The sequence below is a fragment of the Balaenoptera ricei genome, chromosome 19 (genome assembly GCF_028023285.1).
Source record: "Balaenoptera ricei isolate mBalRic1 chromosome 19, mBalRic1.hap2, whole genome shotgun sequence".
Lineage (NCBI taxonomy): Eukaryota > Metazoa > Chordata > Mammalia > Artiodactyla > Balaenopteridae > Balaenoptera > Balaenoptera ricei.
In genome coordinates, this window is record NC_082657.1 from 44,572,493 (window position 1) to 44,592,369 (window position 19,877).

Here is a 19,877-nt window from a genome sequence, read left to right on the forward strand (position 1 = left end):
TGCGTGGTTCACACATCCTTGTGTGAAACGTGTGCGGTGTGGTGTGCAGATGTAGGGGTTCACGGAGTATGACTTCCGGATGATACTCTGAGGCCTCTCTCTGCCTTCGCCCGGACTGTCGCAGCAGCCTATCCGGAGTTTGCGCCTGAGTGACTCCGCCTTAGCTCCTCCCCGGCGATTGAAATCCCGCCTTCGCCCCGCCTCTGCCACACTTTACGGCCCCGCACGCCACTTTTGCCGCAGACGGTTCTGCTGCCGCCGCTGCCTCAGGCTGCTGCCGGTGAGGTGAGGTGAGGTCAGGTGAGGTGTGGTGTTGGGCCGGTAGCGCTGGCGACCGGGTAGAGGTGGAGAGCAGGGCTGCCGCGGGTCGGCGGGGGCGGTGGGTCACCTGCTGCTTTGTTTCTTCAGCTCCGGTCCCGTCCGCGCTGCCGCAGGGAGGCCGCCCCGGCGAGCCGAACCAATGCTGGATCTGGAGGTGGTGCCCGAGCGCTCTCTGGGAAATGAGCAATGGGAATTCGCGCTGGGTGAGTATGGGGTCCTCCCTCACGACCGTACTCGCTGATCCTTCCTTCCTTCCTTCCTGGCCCTTCCCACCTTTGGGCTCTGCTCCTTACTCCCCTGCGCCCGCGGCCCTCGGCTCTTTGGAGCTCCAGCCACTGGATGCCCGCTCCGACCGCCCCGACCCGGCAGCGTGCCGCTCTGCCAGGCCCTGACGCCCTTGCATCAGGCCTCGGCGGGGCCGCTCCTGGGGCAGTGCTTCAGTAATAATAACAATAACAATGGCTGACACGCCCCAAACATTGACTCAGGGCCAGGCCCTATTCTCCTCTGCATAATTATCTCAAGTATGCCGCCGGGGTCGCTACTCTTTGTTATTTCTATCCCCATTTTAAAGACCAAATAACTAAGAAGTGACTGACACCCTTGAACACCGCCACAGTGGTCTGTCTCCCTTTGCTTTTCTGGGCTGTGGGTAGCCTCTAGGAGAAACCCAGGCACTGTTCCCATCGTCAGATGTCGGGGATCTGGTCAAGGGAGTTAGGGAGTTAAGGAGAGTTTGTGTGTGTTAAAGGAACTTCTGACTAGCTTCCTTCTCGTTTTTAATGTGGTTGATGTGTGGTGTAATCTAAACCCAGACCTTAGCCGAGAGAGTTAAAGGTTGAATGAAATAGGAGTTCGGGGAAAGTAACATTTAGCTTGTAGAAAATGCAGGTTGGCCATTTTGTGAGTTTTGGCCCATTTTTTCCCTTTCCTCAACGTCACTACCTTTATGTGTACAATCATCTGCATTCGGTAACCCCAGAGGGTGTTTACTTTTATGTTCCAGCACTAGGAAGAGGGAGTGGGGAGTGGGTGTCTGTGCTGTTTGTTTGTGCAGGGCTGAACTTTTGTCACACTAATTTGGGCTACTGGACTGAGTCAGCTGCTCCGTTGGGCTATAGCTTATCCTTGAATCTGGAAGACTTGTGTCTGTGGAGATAGGGTAGTTGAGAAACTGCAGAACAGATTTGCTGGTAGGACTCTGCTGGTGCTCAATGTATCCGTGAACTGAACAACAAGCCTCCTCTGGGTTGTAGGAGCCAGTTTTATTGAGAATTTTCAGTCACCGTCTCATAACACTCCAGCTTCTTGTGAAGCACCAAGAACTTGATTGAGAGGCTAATAATAATATCTTTGCCGCCAGGCCCATTTGTCGTGCTGATGCTGTTTGGCTTCTAGTTAGGAAAGAACCTCCCCTAACCACAGTTTATGCTCATACCAAGACTTCACAGGGCGGAGTGAAAACTGTTAACTATAGCTTCAAACTGTGCTTGATGGTGTGACCAGGTTGTGGATCTCTGTAGTGCAGTCTCTGGGTCAAAAGTAGTGATTAGGATATCATTTGAGATTTCAAAAAAATTGGGTGGGAGAGTAAGGCTTCTTCTGTCAACTGTTGCTTTGATACCTTAACGCCTACTCCTAACTTCGCCAATTTCTAGGAATTAAGGATTTGGGTAGTTCTTTTAGGCTGTCTAAGTAGCAACCACAAACAGTGAAAAGAGCATTTGTGTACATTGGGCCCAGAATTGAGCTTTGAGTGAAAGCTTATGCAGGGAATGAGCCTTGATGATCATCAGCCTTGATGATTACTTTGTGGGTCCCAAAAATCTGCATTTTTGGGAATTCCCTGGCGGTCCAGTGCTTAGGACTTGACGCTTTCCCTGCGGGGGGCCCAGGTTCAATCCCTGGTCGGGGAACTAAGATCCCACAAGCCGCACAGCATGACCAAAAAAAAAAATTTGTATTTTGGAATTGTGTCTGCCTGAGAGATGGTGGTCATTTAACTTCCCCAAGCTTTTTATAAAAAATAATTTTTCCCTCTTTCTCAATCTTCTTCCCAGCCCTCAACACATTTAAACTGCAATTGAGGCTTATAGGTAGGGATAGGTCTAGGGAGTGGATCCGTGCTTTAGAATTACATTCTTAGGCTAGACTAAAGTCACCACAACCCTGTAAGGTAACCTCCATTTGCCAGATGAAGAACAGGCTCAGAAAGGCAGAGAGGAGGAAAAGAAGCCTAACAGATTTTCTGCTTCTCACTGCTCTGTCCTTCTGAGTATGGGCTCAGCTTTGTCTCCAGGTTTCTTTTTGGAATCTGTGCAAATGCAGATATATCTAGCCCTTGCCATCATCCTCCTGGCACAGTGAGGAGCTGCATCCAGCTTTTTGGCTGCCTTCCTGGCCTTTGTGTACTCTTGGGAGATTAGGGAAATGCCAACAACACCGAGACAGGAAAGCCTAGGCAGAGAGGAATCTCTGAGAGTACCACCCATGGGTTGACCAGTGGTGGAGTAAAGGCAGTGCAAACTTGAAATGTTTTCAATGAGACTTGCAGGGTGTATTGGTATGGAGACATATCTCTAAATCTGTTTTTAAATTAATCTTGAAAAACATTGGTAACTAACAAGGACCTACTGTATAGCACAGGGAACTCTTCTCAGTACTCTGTAATGACCTATATGGGAAAAGAATCTAAAAAACAGTGGATATATGTATATGTATAACTGATTCACTTTGCTGTACAGCAGAAACTAGCACAACATTTTATATCAGCTATACTCCAATAAAAAAATTTTTTTAAATTAATCTTGAAACTGCCCAAGCAGGGTAGATTTAAAGGGTCACTGGAGAATGGTCTTCTCTGAGATTACCTTGTTCCAGAGAGACTGGGGACTTACTCTATTGAAGGGTCATTCTGTGGACTCTGCTTATAATCATTGAAAATTGAGTAAGAAGTGGTCATAAGCCCTGAAGAGCTTAGTCTAGTGGGAGGGAAGGAGTACAGAAATAGTTCATTTTATTATAATGAGGTGTAGAGGTTGTATAGGGTGCTGTGGAAGGGGAGAAGAGACTTGACCTGACCTGGGAGTTCAGAGAAGGCTTCCTATTATTCTGTAGGAACCAATACCATTCCTGGAGCCAGTGAGCACCAGGAAGGCCCTGTCAGAAGTCTACCGCCAGATTTTTCAACTACACTTCTATAGACATAAATCTTCCAGTCAGGTTTAAAAAAAAAAAAAAAAGTGGGAAAGATAGATGGTGTGGGGAGCTACAAGCAATTTGGTATTGTAATTAGAGCATGATGTACTAGTGGAAGAAGATCAGATCCCCAGATTCCCTATGTGTAGTTAGCTGCCTGGGACACTATCAAAAGAGTCTCTGTTCAGTGGAAAAAAGGATGTTAGTAAAGTGTTGTGGGCATGGGTTTAGGAAGAAAGTTTAGAGACTAGATTTGGAGAGATGGGTAAGGAAGAGGAATCTAGAGGTTTCTGGCTTGAGTGACTGTTAGAGATATTGAGATCCAGCATACAGAGGAGAGGCCAGATTGAAGAGAAGATTAAAAAGTCACTTTTAATCTGTCAACTCTTTATTTGCCTTTTTTTTTTAAGGTTTATTTATTTAGTTAAAATATTTATTTATTTATTTGGCTGCACCAGGTCTTAGTTGTGCCACGTGGGATCTTTAGTTGCGGCATGCGGGATCTAGTTCCCTGGCCAGGGATCAAACCTGGGCCCCCTGCATTGGGAGTGTGGAATCTTAACCACTGGACCACCAGGGAAGTCCCTATTTGCCTTTTGATATATACAGAAAACAGATTGAGATGTAAGTCAGAAACTAGTTGGTTGGGTGAATGAGGGATGGGCAGAAGGAAATACTGCCCATCATAGAGACTTGGGAAAGTTGGAGGAACAGCAGGAAAGAGTGGTATTGATGGAGACAGGATGAGAATTCTCAGAGGGAGAGGGTGGTCCTAAGGGCCTACAGGATCTATGTATTGTACCTAATTGCTTTATTTCACTCATTCAGAGCTCAACAGATACATAGAACCACTTACTGTTGTGTGGTGGGCATGGTGATTGAGTGCTGAGGATACAGCCGTAAGACAGATGTTGCCTCTGTCCTCAAGGAGGCATGTAGGGGAGACTCTTACAGATAAATAAATGGAATGGGAGGCTTCATTAGATAAGGCAGTCAGGGAAGTGAAGTGTGAGCCAAGACCTGAAGAGTGAGAAGAACCAGCTGTGGGAAGAACATTTCAGCAGAGTTGAGTTAGTGCAAAAGCCTAAGGTGGGCAAGAGCTTGATGTGTGCTAGGAACAAAGGGAGGCTTGGTGAGCACTGGAAAGAGTAGAGGAGGTGGCCAAGGTCCAGAATATTCAAGGCTGTTAGGTGATGACATGTTGTTTGGGTTTTATCCCCCTGTAATGCGAAACCACTGGAGGGTTATAAGCAGGCAAATAATGAGTAAGGTGTAGGATGTATAGAGTTTAGAAGACTGACCATATACTCCACACCCTTTGGGGGGTTAGGTAACTCTTAGAGCTAGAACGGTGCTCGGGTTTCTTTGCCATATACATGGTTGGTTCCCTTTAGAGGCCTTTTGTAGCCTGCCTTTACCAGCAGCTGTGTGACAACTGGTCATTGGTGGCTGCTTTGTCTCCTCCAGGTGGGTTACTCCCTGGAAGCCTCAGGACCCAAAGATTCCAAGGCCAGGAATTTGATGTGGTTAGGTGCAAAAGAACTGTCCCTCAAGAAACTGGTTTGTGCCATGTGGCCTTCTCTTTCTCAGCACCTGAGGTTATCTGTCTTGCCTACGTGGATGTTTGCCCATTCCCTCTGGGAGAGACAGCATAGATGCTCCTCCATTTCAGGAATGGCAAAGCTGAATGGTGCATCATCTTGTTCATATTCTCAACAAACATTTAAGTCTCTACTGTGTGCCAGGCTCTATGCTATAGAAGGCTGGGAAGTACCTTAAGGTGTGGTTCCCTCCAACTTTCTTCAAACTGTAGAATGGACCATTGAATGAAGGCAGGATCAGATCATTGTTTAAATGTAGATGGGTCACACATTTTTTAACCTTCTAATTCTTTGTGTGTGAGCTCTTTTCTGCACATCTCTCCTGGAATCAGAGGTAAACTGATCTTGAATGTGAGCCACTGTGCTGCCCCAAGGTCATATGGTGGTCCTTCTTCCTTTCTCTTATTACCTAGCCCATAATCCTTCAGTCCCACTAAATAAATGTTTATTCAACAGCCACTGTATGGGTCCCCAGTGCTGGGGATCCAGAGAGTGGTGAATAACACAGACACTGTCCTTGCACTCATGAAGCTTTGTTTTTGGATTGTCTCTGTGAGTTTCTTCCTGTTTGAAATATAATGCACTCTGTGAGAACATACTTTTTGCTGTTCCCCATGAGTCCCTGGAATCTTTGAGATGACATTGGGATCTGGATTTCTTAAACTGGGGGCATATGTAAGTTTGTTTAAAATGGCCCACGAGTTAAAAAATCAAGTGTTAAGATTTAGAGGATGTTTGTGGGTTGGTAAGTGAGAATCCATTGAAATCCTTCATAAAATAAGTTGATTCTGGTAAATGTGTGATATTTCACTTTTTAAATGAGCCCTTACAAGTCATGTGCTCCTGCAGACTAAAAGAGAAGACAGATATCAGAAAGGAAGAGAGGAAGGACCTGCCTAGGTTATATGTAATCATGGCAGAGTGAGAATCAGAATCTTGGCCTCCAGAGTCATGCAGTCAGTGCATTTCTTACTCTGTTCTTTGGTTCCTGCTGACTTGCTTTCTCTAAGCTCTTTGCCTGCTTGGGATCAACATGGAAGTCCCCATTTCCAGGAAGTCTTTTATATTTACTCCCTCCCCTTATACAATCCAGTTATTCCCTTAGTGCTTGCCGTTAACTTTATTCTCTAGCTCTTACTGCTTATTGAACGTTTATTTACTCTATATGTCCATAGACTTTAGTGGCCTCTGCTCCCACCCCAGACTTTACTGCAGGGACTAATGCCTAGTACAGTGATAGATGTCAGTAAATGGATAGCCCAAGTAACCACACAGGTGTCCTTGCTTTATTTCAGGAATGCCTCTGGCTCAGGCAGTAGCCATTCTTCAGAAGCACTGTCGCATCATAAAGAATGTCCAGGTTCTCTACAGTGAACAGGTGAGTGGTGGCTGATTTGTTTACTGAAATAGCATCTCTACTCAGTGAGTCACCTCTGGAGGCTGATGCTCTGGGAGATACTGACTGGCAGGAATTCCTAGGTCAATGCATTTGAATGGGAGAGTCTTCAACACTAGTCAGTTACCAAGTACATTTTCTTTGATTCTGAAACTTTTGATAATCTAGTGCTGTCAAGCTTAGACGAGCCGTAATAACCAAACTTGGTTTTTTATTATGTTTGACTTACCTACTGGCTCTTAAAAGGGGCTTTTTCAGGCTTCCCTGGTGGCGCAGTGGTTGAGAATCTGCCTGCCAATGCAGGGGACACGGGTTCGAGCCCTGGTCTGGGAAGATCCCACATGTCGCGGGGTGGCTGGGCCCGTGAGCCACAATTGCTGAGCCTGCGCATCTGGAGCCTGTGCTCCGCAACAAGAGAGGCCGCGATAGTGAGAGGCCCACACACCGCGATGAGGAGCGGCCCCCGCTTGCCGCAACTAGAGAAAGCCCTCGCACAGAAACGAGACCCAACACAGCCATGAATAGATAAATAAATAAATTTAAAAAAGAAAGGGGGGGTGCTTTTTCAGTGGGAGGTCACCTCAGGGATTGTCTGGTCTTCTAGGGTGCTTGCCTTCCACTTTCATGTTTAAAGTAGTCTTTTCTGCTTTGTTGATTGCTTTGGTTTGTGTTCAGGATTGTTGCAGTACAGATTTCTAGCTAGCACAGCATCCCAGACTTGAAAAGAAGCAGGTATAGCTCACCCCTTTACTGAGAATGATCTGATATATGGAAATTACAAAACATTGGCTCCAAGTTAATGGACATGTTTTACTTTTTTTTTTTTTTTTTTGGTCTGGTTTATGGTAGTCTCTATTAATGTTGTGCCCAGAATTAACCCCTATAGTATAATGTATATGTACCTACAAGGACCTTTTCAGTTTCCGGAAAGAGTATACTATATTTTAGGTTGGCACTGGAGCAGAACTTTTTGAACATCAGGATTTCTTTTATTAGGTTTTATAAGTGAAGTTAGAAACATTTTTATAGACCTTTAGAAATAAGATTCTTCTTATCTCTAAAAATGGAATCTCCCTTCTGTTGAACTCACTGGAATCCGTGGTTCTTCTGGACACAGACACTATGGAGCAACCTTTGTGGTGCCCTATGTGTCATAAACCTCAGGGAATAGTTTTGATCCTACACAGGCTATAAGATGTTCTCAGTGCCTTTTCTGAGACCCTTTAAGTACCGAAATGATGATTTTATTTCCATTTGTTTCAATTAGTTTCTGATCCTAAAGCAAATGACAGCTTATTTTTGACATGAAGAATGTTGTGGATTAGAGGTGGGTGAGATTTCTGTGAGGCTTCCCAGTTTGGCTTAATGTCAGAGTTGAGCCTGTTACCTATACCCAAACATTACATTTCATAGTACTGTACCCCTCTGCCAGCCTAGTGAGACCCATGTGAGGGGTCCTTCTGAGACAGGGAATGCTTAATCTCCAAGCAAGTGCTTGGATATTCTTGTGCCTACCACAAAACACAGGACTTGGGCAGAGGTTCGTGGAGCCACAATGCCAAAATGGTTTCTCATTTATTAAGTGAAGGATGGTGACTTCCTCTTTTTTGCACTCAGATCATCCCTAACCTTATCTGACTTTCAGTGTTAGACCATGAGGGACTTACTCATGACAAGTAGCAGCCATCAAAACAGGGATAATGGGCTTACTTCTTGAGCTTATAGCCACCTGTACATTTAGTTAAATCAGATTTAAGCACCCAAGATTAGATACATTTGAAAGTAGGCTTTAAACTTTCTTAACCAATTATTTAAAATGAAGTTTATTTCATATATCACTACCTTGTTGTCTGTCATTCCAGTCTTTGGGTACAAATAGTAGTTTTAGCATTAATTAAGCGAATTTCCCCCAGTGTCTTCTAAGCAGCTGGAATCATAGGATTTTTTGGATTTTTTTGTTTGTTCTATTTATTTATTTGTTTGTTTATTTATTTTTGGCCGCATTGGGTCTTCGTTGCTGCGTGCGGGGCTTTTCTCTAGGTACGGCGAGCAGGGACTACTCTTCATTGCGGTGGCTTCTCTTGTTGCGGAGCACAGGCTCTAGGTGCGCGGGCTTCAGTAGTTATGGCACACAGGCTCAGTAGTTGTGGCTCACGGGCTTAATTGTTCCGCGGCATGTGGGATCTTCCCGGACCAGGGCTCAAAACTGTGTCTCCTGTATAGGCAGGTGGATTCCCAACCACTGCGCCACCAGGGAAGCCCCCGGAATCATAGGTTTTTAAATCCAAACCTTGGTTCAGATCTATGCTTTTCCCCATTTCTTGGTTGTCCGACTGTAGCAAGTTAATAACCCGACTGGTTCTCCTTCTGTAAAGTGGATATGGTTTCCTTATAATAGAATAAGCTTTTGATGAGGATCAAGAGGAAATAGTCTCTCAGAGCTCTGATATGTTGCTTCTTAAATGTGGGTGCTGTCCTCTTCTGCCCTCCTTCCCTTCCTTTCCCATTTGTCTCTTTGCTTCCCATCATGTGCAGAAAATCATTTGGCCCCGTTAAACATTTCAGAAATATCTTGTCTCTAACAAATCACACCTTGGAAATTAAATGTGCATATCAAGTAGGTCCCATCTTTCTTACGGAGAAGAGATGTTAACAACTAGCAGAGACAGTTTTACTGAACTGCAAAGGACCTGCTTAAACACCACATAGTACATGTGTATTTTGGTTCTGTAGATATAAAGTACTAATAAAACATTAATTGTGAGGATGATTTACTTGCTTTTGAAAATTGCTTAGTTATGTCCTGAATTGTAACAGTGCCAGGGAAAAAATGATGAGATCTTGGGAGTGTGTAAGAAAATTAAGATACTCCAAGCAACGATCTTGAAAGATGCTAAAATCTTGCTTCATCCTGCTTACCACCATGGACTAGCCCTTTCAGAAATAGAACTGTGTATTCTGGGTTGAGAATAAGTGACCTAAGGTCAGGGTTCATTATTCCATTATCTTGCTTGAGACCTAATGGCTTTAGACATTCATACAGACCTACTGGAAAATTACAACATTCTTTCTTCTAGTGTTTGCCAGGTATAATGGTGCCACCTGGGCCTGCTGTCTTGTGAAGCTCAGTGGGGTGGAGGGGAGCAGACAATCTGAGCTAATCTCAGAAAGCTCTTTCTAGAGAATTTTTCCAGTAAGGCCCACACCAGCAGTGGCACCTGGCCTTCCAGCCCATATCTCTGTCTCTCACAGGCATACCTTCATTTACTGGGCCTACCTTGAGAAGCTCTATAAAGAAAATTGTCTAAACCCTTTTGACAGCTGTGTGCCAATTTCAAGAAGGGGCAGGGTTTTGGATGGTGGTGTTTTTCTTCTACTTCTGGGCAGCCTGGTTCAGGCGTATGGAGAGTCTTCAGACTTTGAATTGATTGCATTGGCACAGAAGCAGGCAGGTGGGGCAGACTCTAGGAAAGAGTACTGTATGCTGAGTGCTGAGCTTGGTGCTTTCTGATCTACTATCTCTGTCCTCATAACAACCCTGGAGGGGAAGGGGTAATGGTATTCCATGAAGAAACTAGAGCTCAGAGAAGTTTAGAGTCACTTAAGGTCACCAGCTCACCAAGACTCAAGGCTAGCTCTGTCCACTGCTTTGCTGCTGCTCCCCTCCCCCCAGGACTCAGAAGGGGCAAATGTAGAAATATGACTCCTTAGGTATTAGACTTGGGCTTTCCACTTTCTGATAAGGGATGGTGGGGGGAGGGAGGGAGGAGTAAGAGTGTCATCTCATACATAATCAGATCACAAGGTACTTCTTTGTCCTGGAACCTGGCATAAAACAGTCAAAGAATAAAATGTGTTTTCCTGTGGGTGGTACAAACAGCCTGGGAGTGAATGAACATAGGTTCAGCTGACATGCATTGACCATTACTTGCTGAGTTTGGATCCTGGCGAGGCCTTTTACAAGGCTTTTATTCCTCATCAACTACTCTGTAGGTTTGACAGCAGTAAACCCATGCTACAAATGTGGACCTGGGACCCTCGAAAGAAAATGGCCTGTATACTCACGTAATTTTGGCCTTTTCCCCCAGGTAATAACTCAAAGGCTGGAAGTAGAGGACACTGCGTTCACAGACCAGTTTCTGGATTCCAAACCTGTCAGCTGTCTACACTTAGATATTCCCTGTGCACTGCATTTATGTTGTAAGGTTTCAGTGGGTGCTGGTGAGAATACTACATGTTCAGAGTGTGTATTTATTTATTATTTTGGTTTTTTGTAGTCTCCTCTAAGCCATGACCTCATCCTTAACCTGACTCAGGACGGGATCAAACTACTGTTTGATGCTTTCAATCAGAGACTTAAGGTAACTATAAATGACGACTAAAGTTTCATGTCAGGCTGATTAACGTGTGACGTTGTGGGATGTTTCTGAAACTCATAAGTGGGAGTAGACTTTTGTGGTTTAGAGACAACCACAATATAGGGGACTGAAGCTGTGCCTGTTCCCCTAAAAAGAGAGAAGCTGGGGGTGGATTGGGATGGTTGGAAAGAGGCTGGGAAGGACTCCAGCCCCGGGCTCCAGAGGTGAAGGGGAAAGAGTGTTGAAGATTTGGGAACATGCTGTGGGGAGGGGGCTTTTATGTTGAATAGGAAAATGAGAGGAGCTAAGTATTTGGCATTTATTTTATTTATTTATTTTTGGCTGCGTTGGGTCTTCATTGCTGCGCACGGGCCTTCTCTAGTTGTGGTGAGTGGGGGCTCTTCTTCGTTGCGGTGCGCGGGCTTCTCATTGCGGTGGCTTCTCTTGTTGCAGAGCACAGGCTCTAGGCACGTGGGCTCAGTAGTTGTGGCTCGTGGGCTCTAGAGCACAGGCTCAGTAGTTGTGGTGCAGGGGCTTAGTTGCTCCGCGGCATGTCGGATCTTTCCGGACCAGGGCTCGAACCCGTGTCCCCTGCATTGGCAGGCGGATTCTTAACCACTGCGCCACCAGGGAAGTCCGATCCTGAGTCTTTAAAAGCTTACTTAAAATGGGGACTGACTGCAGAATAGGACCAGAAGACTTTAGTAAGGTTTTTATATCTTGTTGTTTTGCTTCATTCTTGGGTCAAACAATAAGACTGGGAATATGAAAAATGGAAACTCTTCTTCCTAAAATGCTGAAGCTTGGATCTTAACACCACCAGCACTGAGTTGATTCTTGAGCCCCTTTAAAAGGAAATGTAAACAAAGAACTTGCTGGTATGTAGGGTTGTCTTAATTGGCAGTCAAGTGCAGTTTACTAACACCTGGTTCAGTCCAGAATGTTTTTAATACACTATTTACAAATGCCTGGACATGAAAGGTTAGTCATGTGACATCAGACTCATGCCTCAGAGTCATAAGGTTGAATGTGGCTCAGGGCAGTGACATGCCAGAGCCATCGTCCTGGTTAGGTTATAGAGTTGCCTTTCCAAAAGGCTTGGAAGACAGAACATGGAAAAATAACCTGTACATGGAATAAGAATTCCTCATTTATGATGGTTTTTCAAAAAGGAAAGTTTGATGTGAACATTCTTATCCCCACAACACCCTTGCCTCCTCTTGTAGGCTCAGTCATCCTGTCTTTACTGACCAGAAGTTCCACACTGGCAAAGGGTAGAAGGTGGTCTTCAATGTGGCTTCATCACAAATTAGGGGAAATTAATCTGGAAACACCTTTACAAAGAGTCACTTGTCTTTAACTTGGTAAATCCACTTTAGGAAGCATAACCCAAAAAGATTATGGGGAGGGTAATAATGCCAGATATTTACAGCAGGGCTTTTCATAGTAATGAAAAGCCAGAAGTAACCTAAATAGACAACAGTGGGGGATAGATGGGCAGCCTACCATAGAGTTACAGCATGGTGAGGACAATATTATATATTTAGTGAGCACTTAGTACATGTTAGGCACATGGCTGAGTGCTTCCCATGCATTTCCTAATTTAATCTTAACAAGCCTGTGAGTGGTACTTCTTACCAATGAAATAACAGAGGGACAGAGGATAAGTGGTCTACCTGACACCAAGCTTTTAACCCTACGTTACCAGAGTGCGGTAACTGGCCACTGGGAATAGAAATAGCTTAGGTTTGTTGATGAGTATGGGAAATAGATGTGATAAAAGCTGAAGAAAATAGTGTAAGCATACTATGCAGAAAAGTGAGGAATGGGAAAAGAGATAGAATAGAACCTTCTCTCTGCTTTCTATGGGGTCCCTATGAAGAAAGAGGGGCTGGGGCCCTGCCTGAGTCTCTGGAAACTGATGAGTGATCCCTCAGGTGCCCTGGGTTGGTACCAAGTCTGACCTCACCCATCTGCCTGCCCCTCCATCCAAGGGCTTCAGAAGCTGCTTCTCCCCGATGCTATCTCCTGCAGTTTCCCCATCCTCTCACTCCCTGCCTATGAGAGAGCGCTATGGAATGATGCTTCACAAGTCACAATCTTTACAGCCACCTGTCTTTTCCTTTCCTATCTTGGCTGCTGCCATGTCTTCTCCTCTGGGGAAATCAAGGTCTTTTCCAGCCCAGAGGGTGGAAAACCATGGACTTCAGATTTCCCCAGCTACTTGTCCCTATGGCCCAGAAAGCTCCATGGCTCAAAATCTGCTTGTTGATTCTGGCAAGGGACCCAGAGTGCTGACTCTCTTGGAGTCCTTCATGTCACAGGTGCCACGCCATAAGTGTTGGTGTGGGCTGTTGGCAGGTGAATGATAGTGTCACAGCAAGAATATCCTGGAGGCCCACAGGGTGAGCGATGGGCAGCCCTTGGGGGATCGTTGGCCAGCCATAGTGGTAGCACTCAAAGAGGCAGAGTGCTTGCCCCTGCTATACAAGCAGGGATTCTGGCTGAGGGTTGAGGCTTCTGCCAGCATGGGACCCTGGCCTCGGTAAAATGGCATACCAGTTTGGCATAATACACTGCCATGCCCAGGCTTTCTGAAGATAGTGTCATGAATCACAGCTATTCCCCTGCCCTTGCATGACCTCTCTTGCCACCACTTTTCATATTTTTGAACTTCATATTGCCCTTAGCTATCTTCATACCCGGCTGACTCCCTGACATGTGTTGTGTACCTCCTCTGTGCAAACTAATGAGCCAGACCTCAAGGGGCTTAACTCAGTGGTACCAGTGAACAGCATATGCTAATAGCGGTACCAGTGAACAGCATATACTAATAGTGTAGGAAAGGGCAGATGGAAGTGCTACAACAGCCCAGCAGAGGGAGTGATTCTTAGCAGCAGGTAGGATCAGAATAGCTGTACCTTATAGTTAAGAGGTGCCCAATTTGTGGTTCAGTTATGATTCTCAAACAAAGTTAGGGACAAGTCTGACCAAGAATGAACTGCCTGTTATGTTTCTGTTCCTGTGACAATGCCAGATGCTCCTGTACCCAGTGTCCTACAGCCCTTCCCAGGAAGAAGCCCTGATTGTCAGGGCAAACAGACATTGAACCAGCTCTGCTTGTGCTTCTTCAGTGGGGGCCAAACCTCCCAGCTGTAGGATACCAGATGGTACTCCAGGCCTCAGCCAGCTATGCTACTGCCTGCCTAGCCCTTGACACCACTGTCATAAAAGACTTCACAATGCTCATTACTTGGCATCGCTAGTGGCTGAGTGTTCAATACCTTTTCCTTTGTCTCATTCCTGAGTTCTTGACATTTCATCTGAGGCTGAACCTTTTGAAACTTCACAAGGGTCCTGAGGTTCTCCAGGTTTGACCAGATGCTCTTCGTTAGGGATATAGCTGAATATTCTCACACTTGACCTAAGCTAATGTAATATGACTTGTTTTCTGGTAGGATAGACCTCCCCCTCCATCCATCTTTTTTTGTTTTTGTAAACCACAGTATTTTGAAACTATTTTTGAAAGGGATTTGATTTGGGTTTTTATAATGCAGTAAAGTATACAATAAAAGGAAGGGGGCTCAGTATCCCCTTTACAGTTTACAGCCTTCACAAACTGCATGAATTTGTTTCTGTGGAGGGTTTCACTGTCATAGCGTGGTATGTGCAATCTTTTATGTGACCCAGCAGTAGGTGATATCTAAAAACCTGACACGTAACATCCATGGACATCTGTTCAACAATCCACTAGAAAGAGGGGTAGGGTGAGTTTATGCTGTGTGTGTGGTATGGGTTTTTCTTCCAGATTTAAAAATAAGAACAGGGGCTTCCCTGGTGGGGCAGTGGTTAAGAATCCTCCTGCCAATGCAGGGGACACGGGTTTGAGCCTTGGTCCGGGAAGATCCCACATGCAACTAAGCAACTAAGCCCGTGCACCACAACTGCTGAACCTGCACTCTAGAACCCATGAGCCACAACTACTGAAGCCCACGCACCTAGACCCCGTGCTCCCCAACAAGTGAAGCACTGCATTGAGAAGCCCGTGCGCCGCAACGAAGAGAAGCCCCCCCTTGCTGCAACTAGAGAAAGCCTGCGTGCAGCAACAAAGACCCAACACAGCCAAAAATAAATAAATAAATAAATTTATTTATTTATGTATTTATTTGTTTGTTTGTTTATTTATTTAAAAAAAAAGAATCCGCCTGCCAGTGCAGGAGACACGGGTTCGAGCCCTGGTCCAGGAAGATCCCACATGCCACAGAGCAACTAAGCCCATGCGCCACAACTACTGAGCCTGCGCTCTAGAGCCACAACTACTAAAGCCCACGTGCCTAGAGCCTGTGCTCCCAACAAGAGAAGCCACCACAATGAGAAGCCTGCGTGCCACAACCAGAGAAAAAGCCTGCGTGCAGCAACGAAGACCCAACACAGTCAAGAATAAAATAAATAAAATAAAATAAATAAATTTATTAAAAAAAATAAAAACGTAATGTGCAGTGCTTCAGGAGAATTTCAACTAGTGATAATTTTTTTTTCTTCACTACTCTATAAATGTCTTTCTGATTAATCTTTTTCAACTGCAAAGCACTAACAGCTCTTAAACATTTGCTTTTTGTTTTTAGGTGATTGAAGTATATGACTTGACTAAAGTAAAGTTAAAATATTGGTAAGTTTTCTCCTGGTATGTGTCGTAGGCTTGGTACACATGAGCTTTATCTACTACCCATATTAAGTTAGTAAAGGATTCCCATCTTTAGCAGTTCTGGGATTACAGCCTGGTGCCATGATTTCCTCATGCAGCCTCCAAGTCTACTCAGTTTCCTGGGGAAGAGAAGGAAACCTCATTAAGAACACACTGTGTGTGAAACACTTCACATATGTGGCAATTTATTTAATCTCACAACAAAGCAGGACCTCAGCTCAGAGGTCTGTGACTGTCCCCTGGGTCATAGCTGCCCCTCCCTGCACAGCCTCTTTTGGCACCTCTTTATGTGTTCATTACCAACAGAGGTGGGACAAACCAGATACATCTGACTTCAAGGCCTATGCTAAAGAGAATGCCAAAAGGATTACTATTTGGGGGGCCAAAATCTGCTTTTTAGAATGAAAATGGGATGTATTTGTGCCTGTATGATGCACAAATATTTGAACCTCCTTATGGTAAGGCGCTGTGCTGGCATCTAGAATATTCCGTTCAGTAAGCTTCCTTAACAGGCTTACCTTCTCGAGGGTGTGTAAGGGATCAGTTCCTGGGCTGACTCAAGCAGTGTTTGCCAGTAGAGAAGTGGATAAAGCAGATGCATAATAGCACTGACCCCTGTAGATTCTGATTGTCTTTTAATCTTGTTGGGGCCTTCTGTACCTCAAGATCTGGCTTCCCTTTACCCTCTTAAGAGACAGTGGTGGGTAAGAGTGAGGGTTCTAGAGTCAGGCTTCCCTGAGTTTGAGTTATGACTTCTTCATTTTATTACTCTGTGAAATTGGGCAAGTCACTTAACCTCTTTGAGTTCGTTTTCTCGTGAGAGAAATGAAACCAATAAGCAGGTTGCTGGGTTAGGAAGATGACATGAGATAATACTGGTAAAGCATATAGCACAGTGCCTGGTTAAAAACAGAGGTTCCAGATGCAAGCTATTATATATAGAATAGATAGACAACAAGGTCCTACTGTATAGCATGGGAAACTATTTTCAGCATCCTGTAATAAACCATAATGGAAAGACTGAAAAAGAATGTATATATAATTGAATCACTTTGCTGTACAGCAGAAATTAACACAACATTGTAAATCAACTATACTTCAATAAAATAAATTTTTTTAAAAGCAGAGGTTTTCCATAAGTGATAATTAATTTTTTAAAAAGTATTCTTAACCTTAAACATTTTCCTTAAAGTTGTAAATGATTTATCTTCATGCTCATTATCTGAAATCATATGCCTTTCTTTGCTCCCAAGCCCACCCCCCTCCCAGGTATTTTTCCTTTGCTTGGGATCCATTCCTCCCCATCCACATACCCATTCACCCAATCCATGAATGCTGGTTCTTCTGCTTGTTAGGAAAACAAGCTGCCTCGCTTGGCTATACCCTTTTAAGACATTCATCCCTTTTTAAGAAAGTTCCTTTTCAAGCCAAACTACTAGTAGGCATCCTGGGAAAACACATTAACAGTGTCTATTTCTGGGTACTCTTTATCCAAGTCCAAATGCCATGGGGCTGAGGCCGGATTTATTTCCTTCTGAACTGGCCTGGTGGCCACAAATGTCTTGGGAGGTCCTAGAGGACTAATTCTCTGTATCAACCTCAGGAGAATTGACTATTTCTGACCTCATTTATTGTCTCTTATTTAAAAGTTCTATAGTTAAACTTTTATTTTGATATAATATTAGACTCACCCACCTGTGTTTTAAGAGTAACTCTTCCAGCCACCATCTCTAATGATCTGTGAGCCCATCTTGCAAAGCCTGGTATTAAAAAGTATCTCTGTTTTTCAGTGGTGTGCATTTCAATTCTCAAGCCATAGCTCCCACCATTGAGCAGATTGACCAGTCTTTTGGTGCGACCCATCCTGGAGGTAAGCCAAGTCCATTTGATTCCTCTGGTCATCTGTAGCCATGTTCCTGTCGGATTTGGGGATTGGTACTTGGGTGTACAGGAAAGCTCTTCCCTCTTGCTTTCAGTCTAGTAGGTCAGTTCAGAAATGAGACACAAGGAAGGTGTTGCCAGCCATCACTCCCTGCCAGGCTGGTTTGTGTTCGCAACTTCTGATGCCATTCAACCATGCCATTTTCTTCTCCCCACTCCCACAGTGTACAACTCCGCTGAGCAGCTCTTCCACCTCAACTTCAGAGGACTGTCTTTCTCTTTTCAGCTAGATTCATGGACTGAGGCTCCCAAGTACGAGGTTAGCCTTTCTCTTTCCCTGATATTTATTGCCCAGTGCCCAGGTGATATGGGTCAGCAGAGTACCATTGGAGGAGGCTGGATAGGTGCTCTTTCTTTGGTTTCCTGATCTCTGAGGTCTTCGGAGGCCAATGGGGGGGTACAGTGGGGGAAGCTGATAGAACAAAGCCCTGGCTGGCATTCCCAGGAAGAGGGCGCTTCCAACTGAAGAGTGAGGTCGAGCTCACTTTGCAGAGGTAATTCCATGTTGTGTGCTTTGAAACTCCAAATCACCACAGTTTTTCTCAATGGCCTGGAATTTGAGAGAATTCATCCTTAGGCAACAGCATCCTTAGTGTTATGAAATGATAGTTTTTTGTAAGTTTTACATTTTATTAAAGGAGGCATTTCTACATTTTCTCCCTGATGAAGGAATGAAAAACTAAGTAAAATTAAAGATGAACTTGCATGATTAGGTGAATTTATTGACCTGGAGACAGGTTGGACTGTGTGCTTTGACCTGGCCAGTTTTTTTTTTTAATATCAAGAATTTTAATAATCTTGATAAATAAAACAAGCAGACTTCAAAGTTTCTCAGAAACCACAGTCCCATCCTTCTACACTGTAGGTAACCATACCCATTTTTATAGAAGAGGAAATAGATACAGAAAATTTGTACCAAGTAAGGCAGTACCAGTAGCAGAGTTCTATCTGAAACTGAGATATTCCTATTCTAAGTTCCTTACTTTCGTGACCTGGCCAGTTCTTGAAAACCATGAGTGTCGGGAAAATGCCAGAGCCTGAGTCGCGTGGCCCACAGTGTGCTTTTATTAAAATATTTGTCTTGTGTTTGCAGCCCAATTTTGCCCATGGTCTGGCTTCTCTCCAGATACCCCATGGAGCAACTGTGAAACGAATGTACATCTACAGTGGAAACAGCCTACAGGATACCAAGTACGTGTAGGGGAGCACAAGCTTCATGCTAAGGCCATGGGCTCCCTGGGAGGGAGGGCAAAGCCTCTGCTCACTGTGCCTTCCCCCAGGGCTCCCGCAATGCCCCTGAGCTGTTTCCTGGGCAATGTGTACGCTGAGAGTGTAGATGTTCTTCGGGATGGAACTGGACCCTCAGGTTTACGACTTCGCCTACTTGCCGCAGGTCAGTTACTGGCTTTGGGGTGGTGGATTCTCCGTTATGTCCTTGTTGTGATAGTCTAAAATCCCACGTCCTTAGGATAGTTGGTAGAAGACAAATGGTGCTGATGTTTATGGTTAAAAGTTTTCATTTAAATTTGTGAAGGGACAAGACAGTCTTATTTTGAGCAAATCTTATAAACGGCAGTAAAACTTCTTCCCTCGGCAGGTACATCAGCCTCTGTGTACTTATGTAACTTTGCAGTGGTTCCTACGTCTTGGAGATATATCTTATGGGCTCAGTGTTGTATGTTGTCTCGTTTTCCACCCTTTGTGCTCATTTCTCAGAGTAGACTGGCAAGAGGAACTTGTTGAATTGTGGTTTAGCCATACCCTGCTCAGTTTTGCTGACTGTGAACAAAAAGAGTTGCTGCCTTCAGTAGCTGGTCTCTCCAGGATTCACGCCTCATCTTGTGATTTTCTTGTGTGGACAATCTCAACTCCTTCGGACCTTTGGATTATACTTAGTGGTACCGAGATCCTCCGGTGTGGAGTTTGCCTCCATAAGGATGGCCTGGGGACTTTGAGCTCCATGACAGGGCTGTGCCTTAATGGAGTTCATATTCTAGCCAGTGTTTGTTTGTAAGCTGGTGTCTTGCATCAGTCTCTGGGGCATCTGTTCTCAACCGTTTAGAATATGGTATATAAACTGTGAACTCGGGCTTCCTTGGTGGCGCAGTGGTTGAGAATCTGCCTGCCAATGCAGGGGACACGGGTTCGAGCCCTGGTCTGGGAAGATCCCACATACCATGGAGCGACTGGGCCCATGAGCCACAATTGCTGAGCCTGCGCGTCTGGAACCTGTGCTCCGCAACAGGAGAGGCCGCGATGGTGAGAGGCCCGCGCACCGCGATGAAGAGTGGTCCCCACTTGCCGCAACTAGAGAAAGCCCTCGCACAGAAATGAAGACTCAACACAGTCATAAATAA

At 44.9% G+C, this 19,877-nt stretch overlaps 1 protein-coding gene across 1 annotated transcript in view; it reads left to right on the forward strand.

The window, feature by feature from the left end:
- Window positions 1–324: 324 nt before the first annotated feature.
- PHAF1 (phagosome assembly factor 1) overlaps window positions 325–19,877 on the forward strand; it is a 28,833-nt gene continuing 9,280 nt past the window's right edge. Inside the window, exons 1-8 of the mRNA XM_059904506.1 lie at window positions 325–524; window positions 6,416–6,498; window positions 10,794–10,877; window positions 15,500–15,543; window positions 17,370–17,449; window positions 17,685–17,779; window positions 18,614–18,711; window positions 18,801–18,913. Coding sequence (XP_059760489.1) covers window positions 461–524; window positions 6,416–6,498; window positions 10,794–10,877; window positions 15,500–15,543; window positions 17,370–17,449; window positions 17,685–17,779; window positions 18,614–18,711; window positions 18,801–18,913 — 661 coding nt within the window. The 5' untranslated portion in view covers window positions 325–460. The remainder of the gene's footprint in view (window positions 525–6,415; window positions 6,499–10,793; window positions 10,878–15,499; window positions 15,544–17,369; window positions 17,450–17,684; window positions 17,780–18,613; window positions 18,712–18,800; window positions 18,914–19,877) is intronic.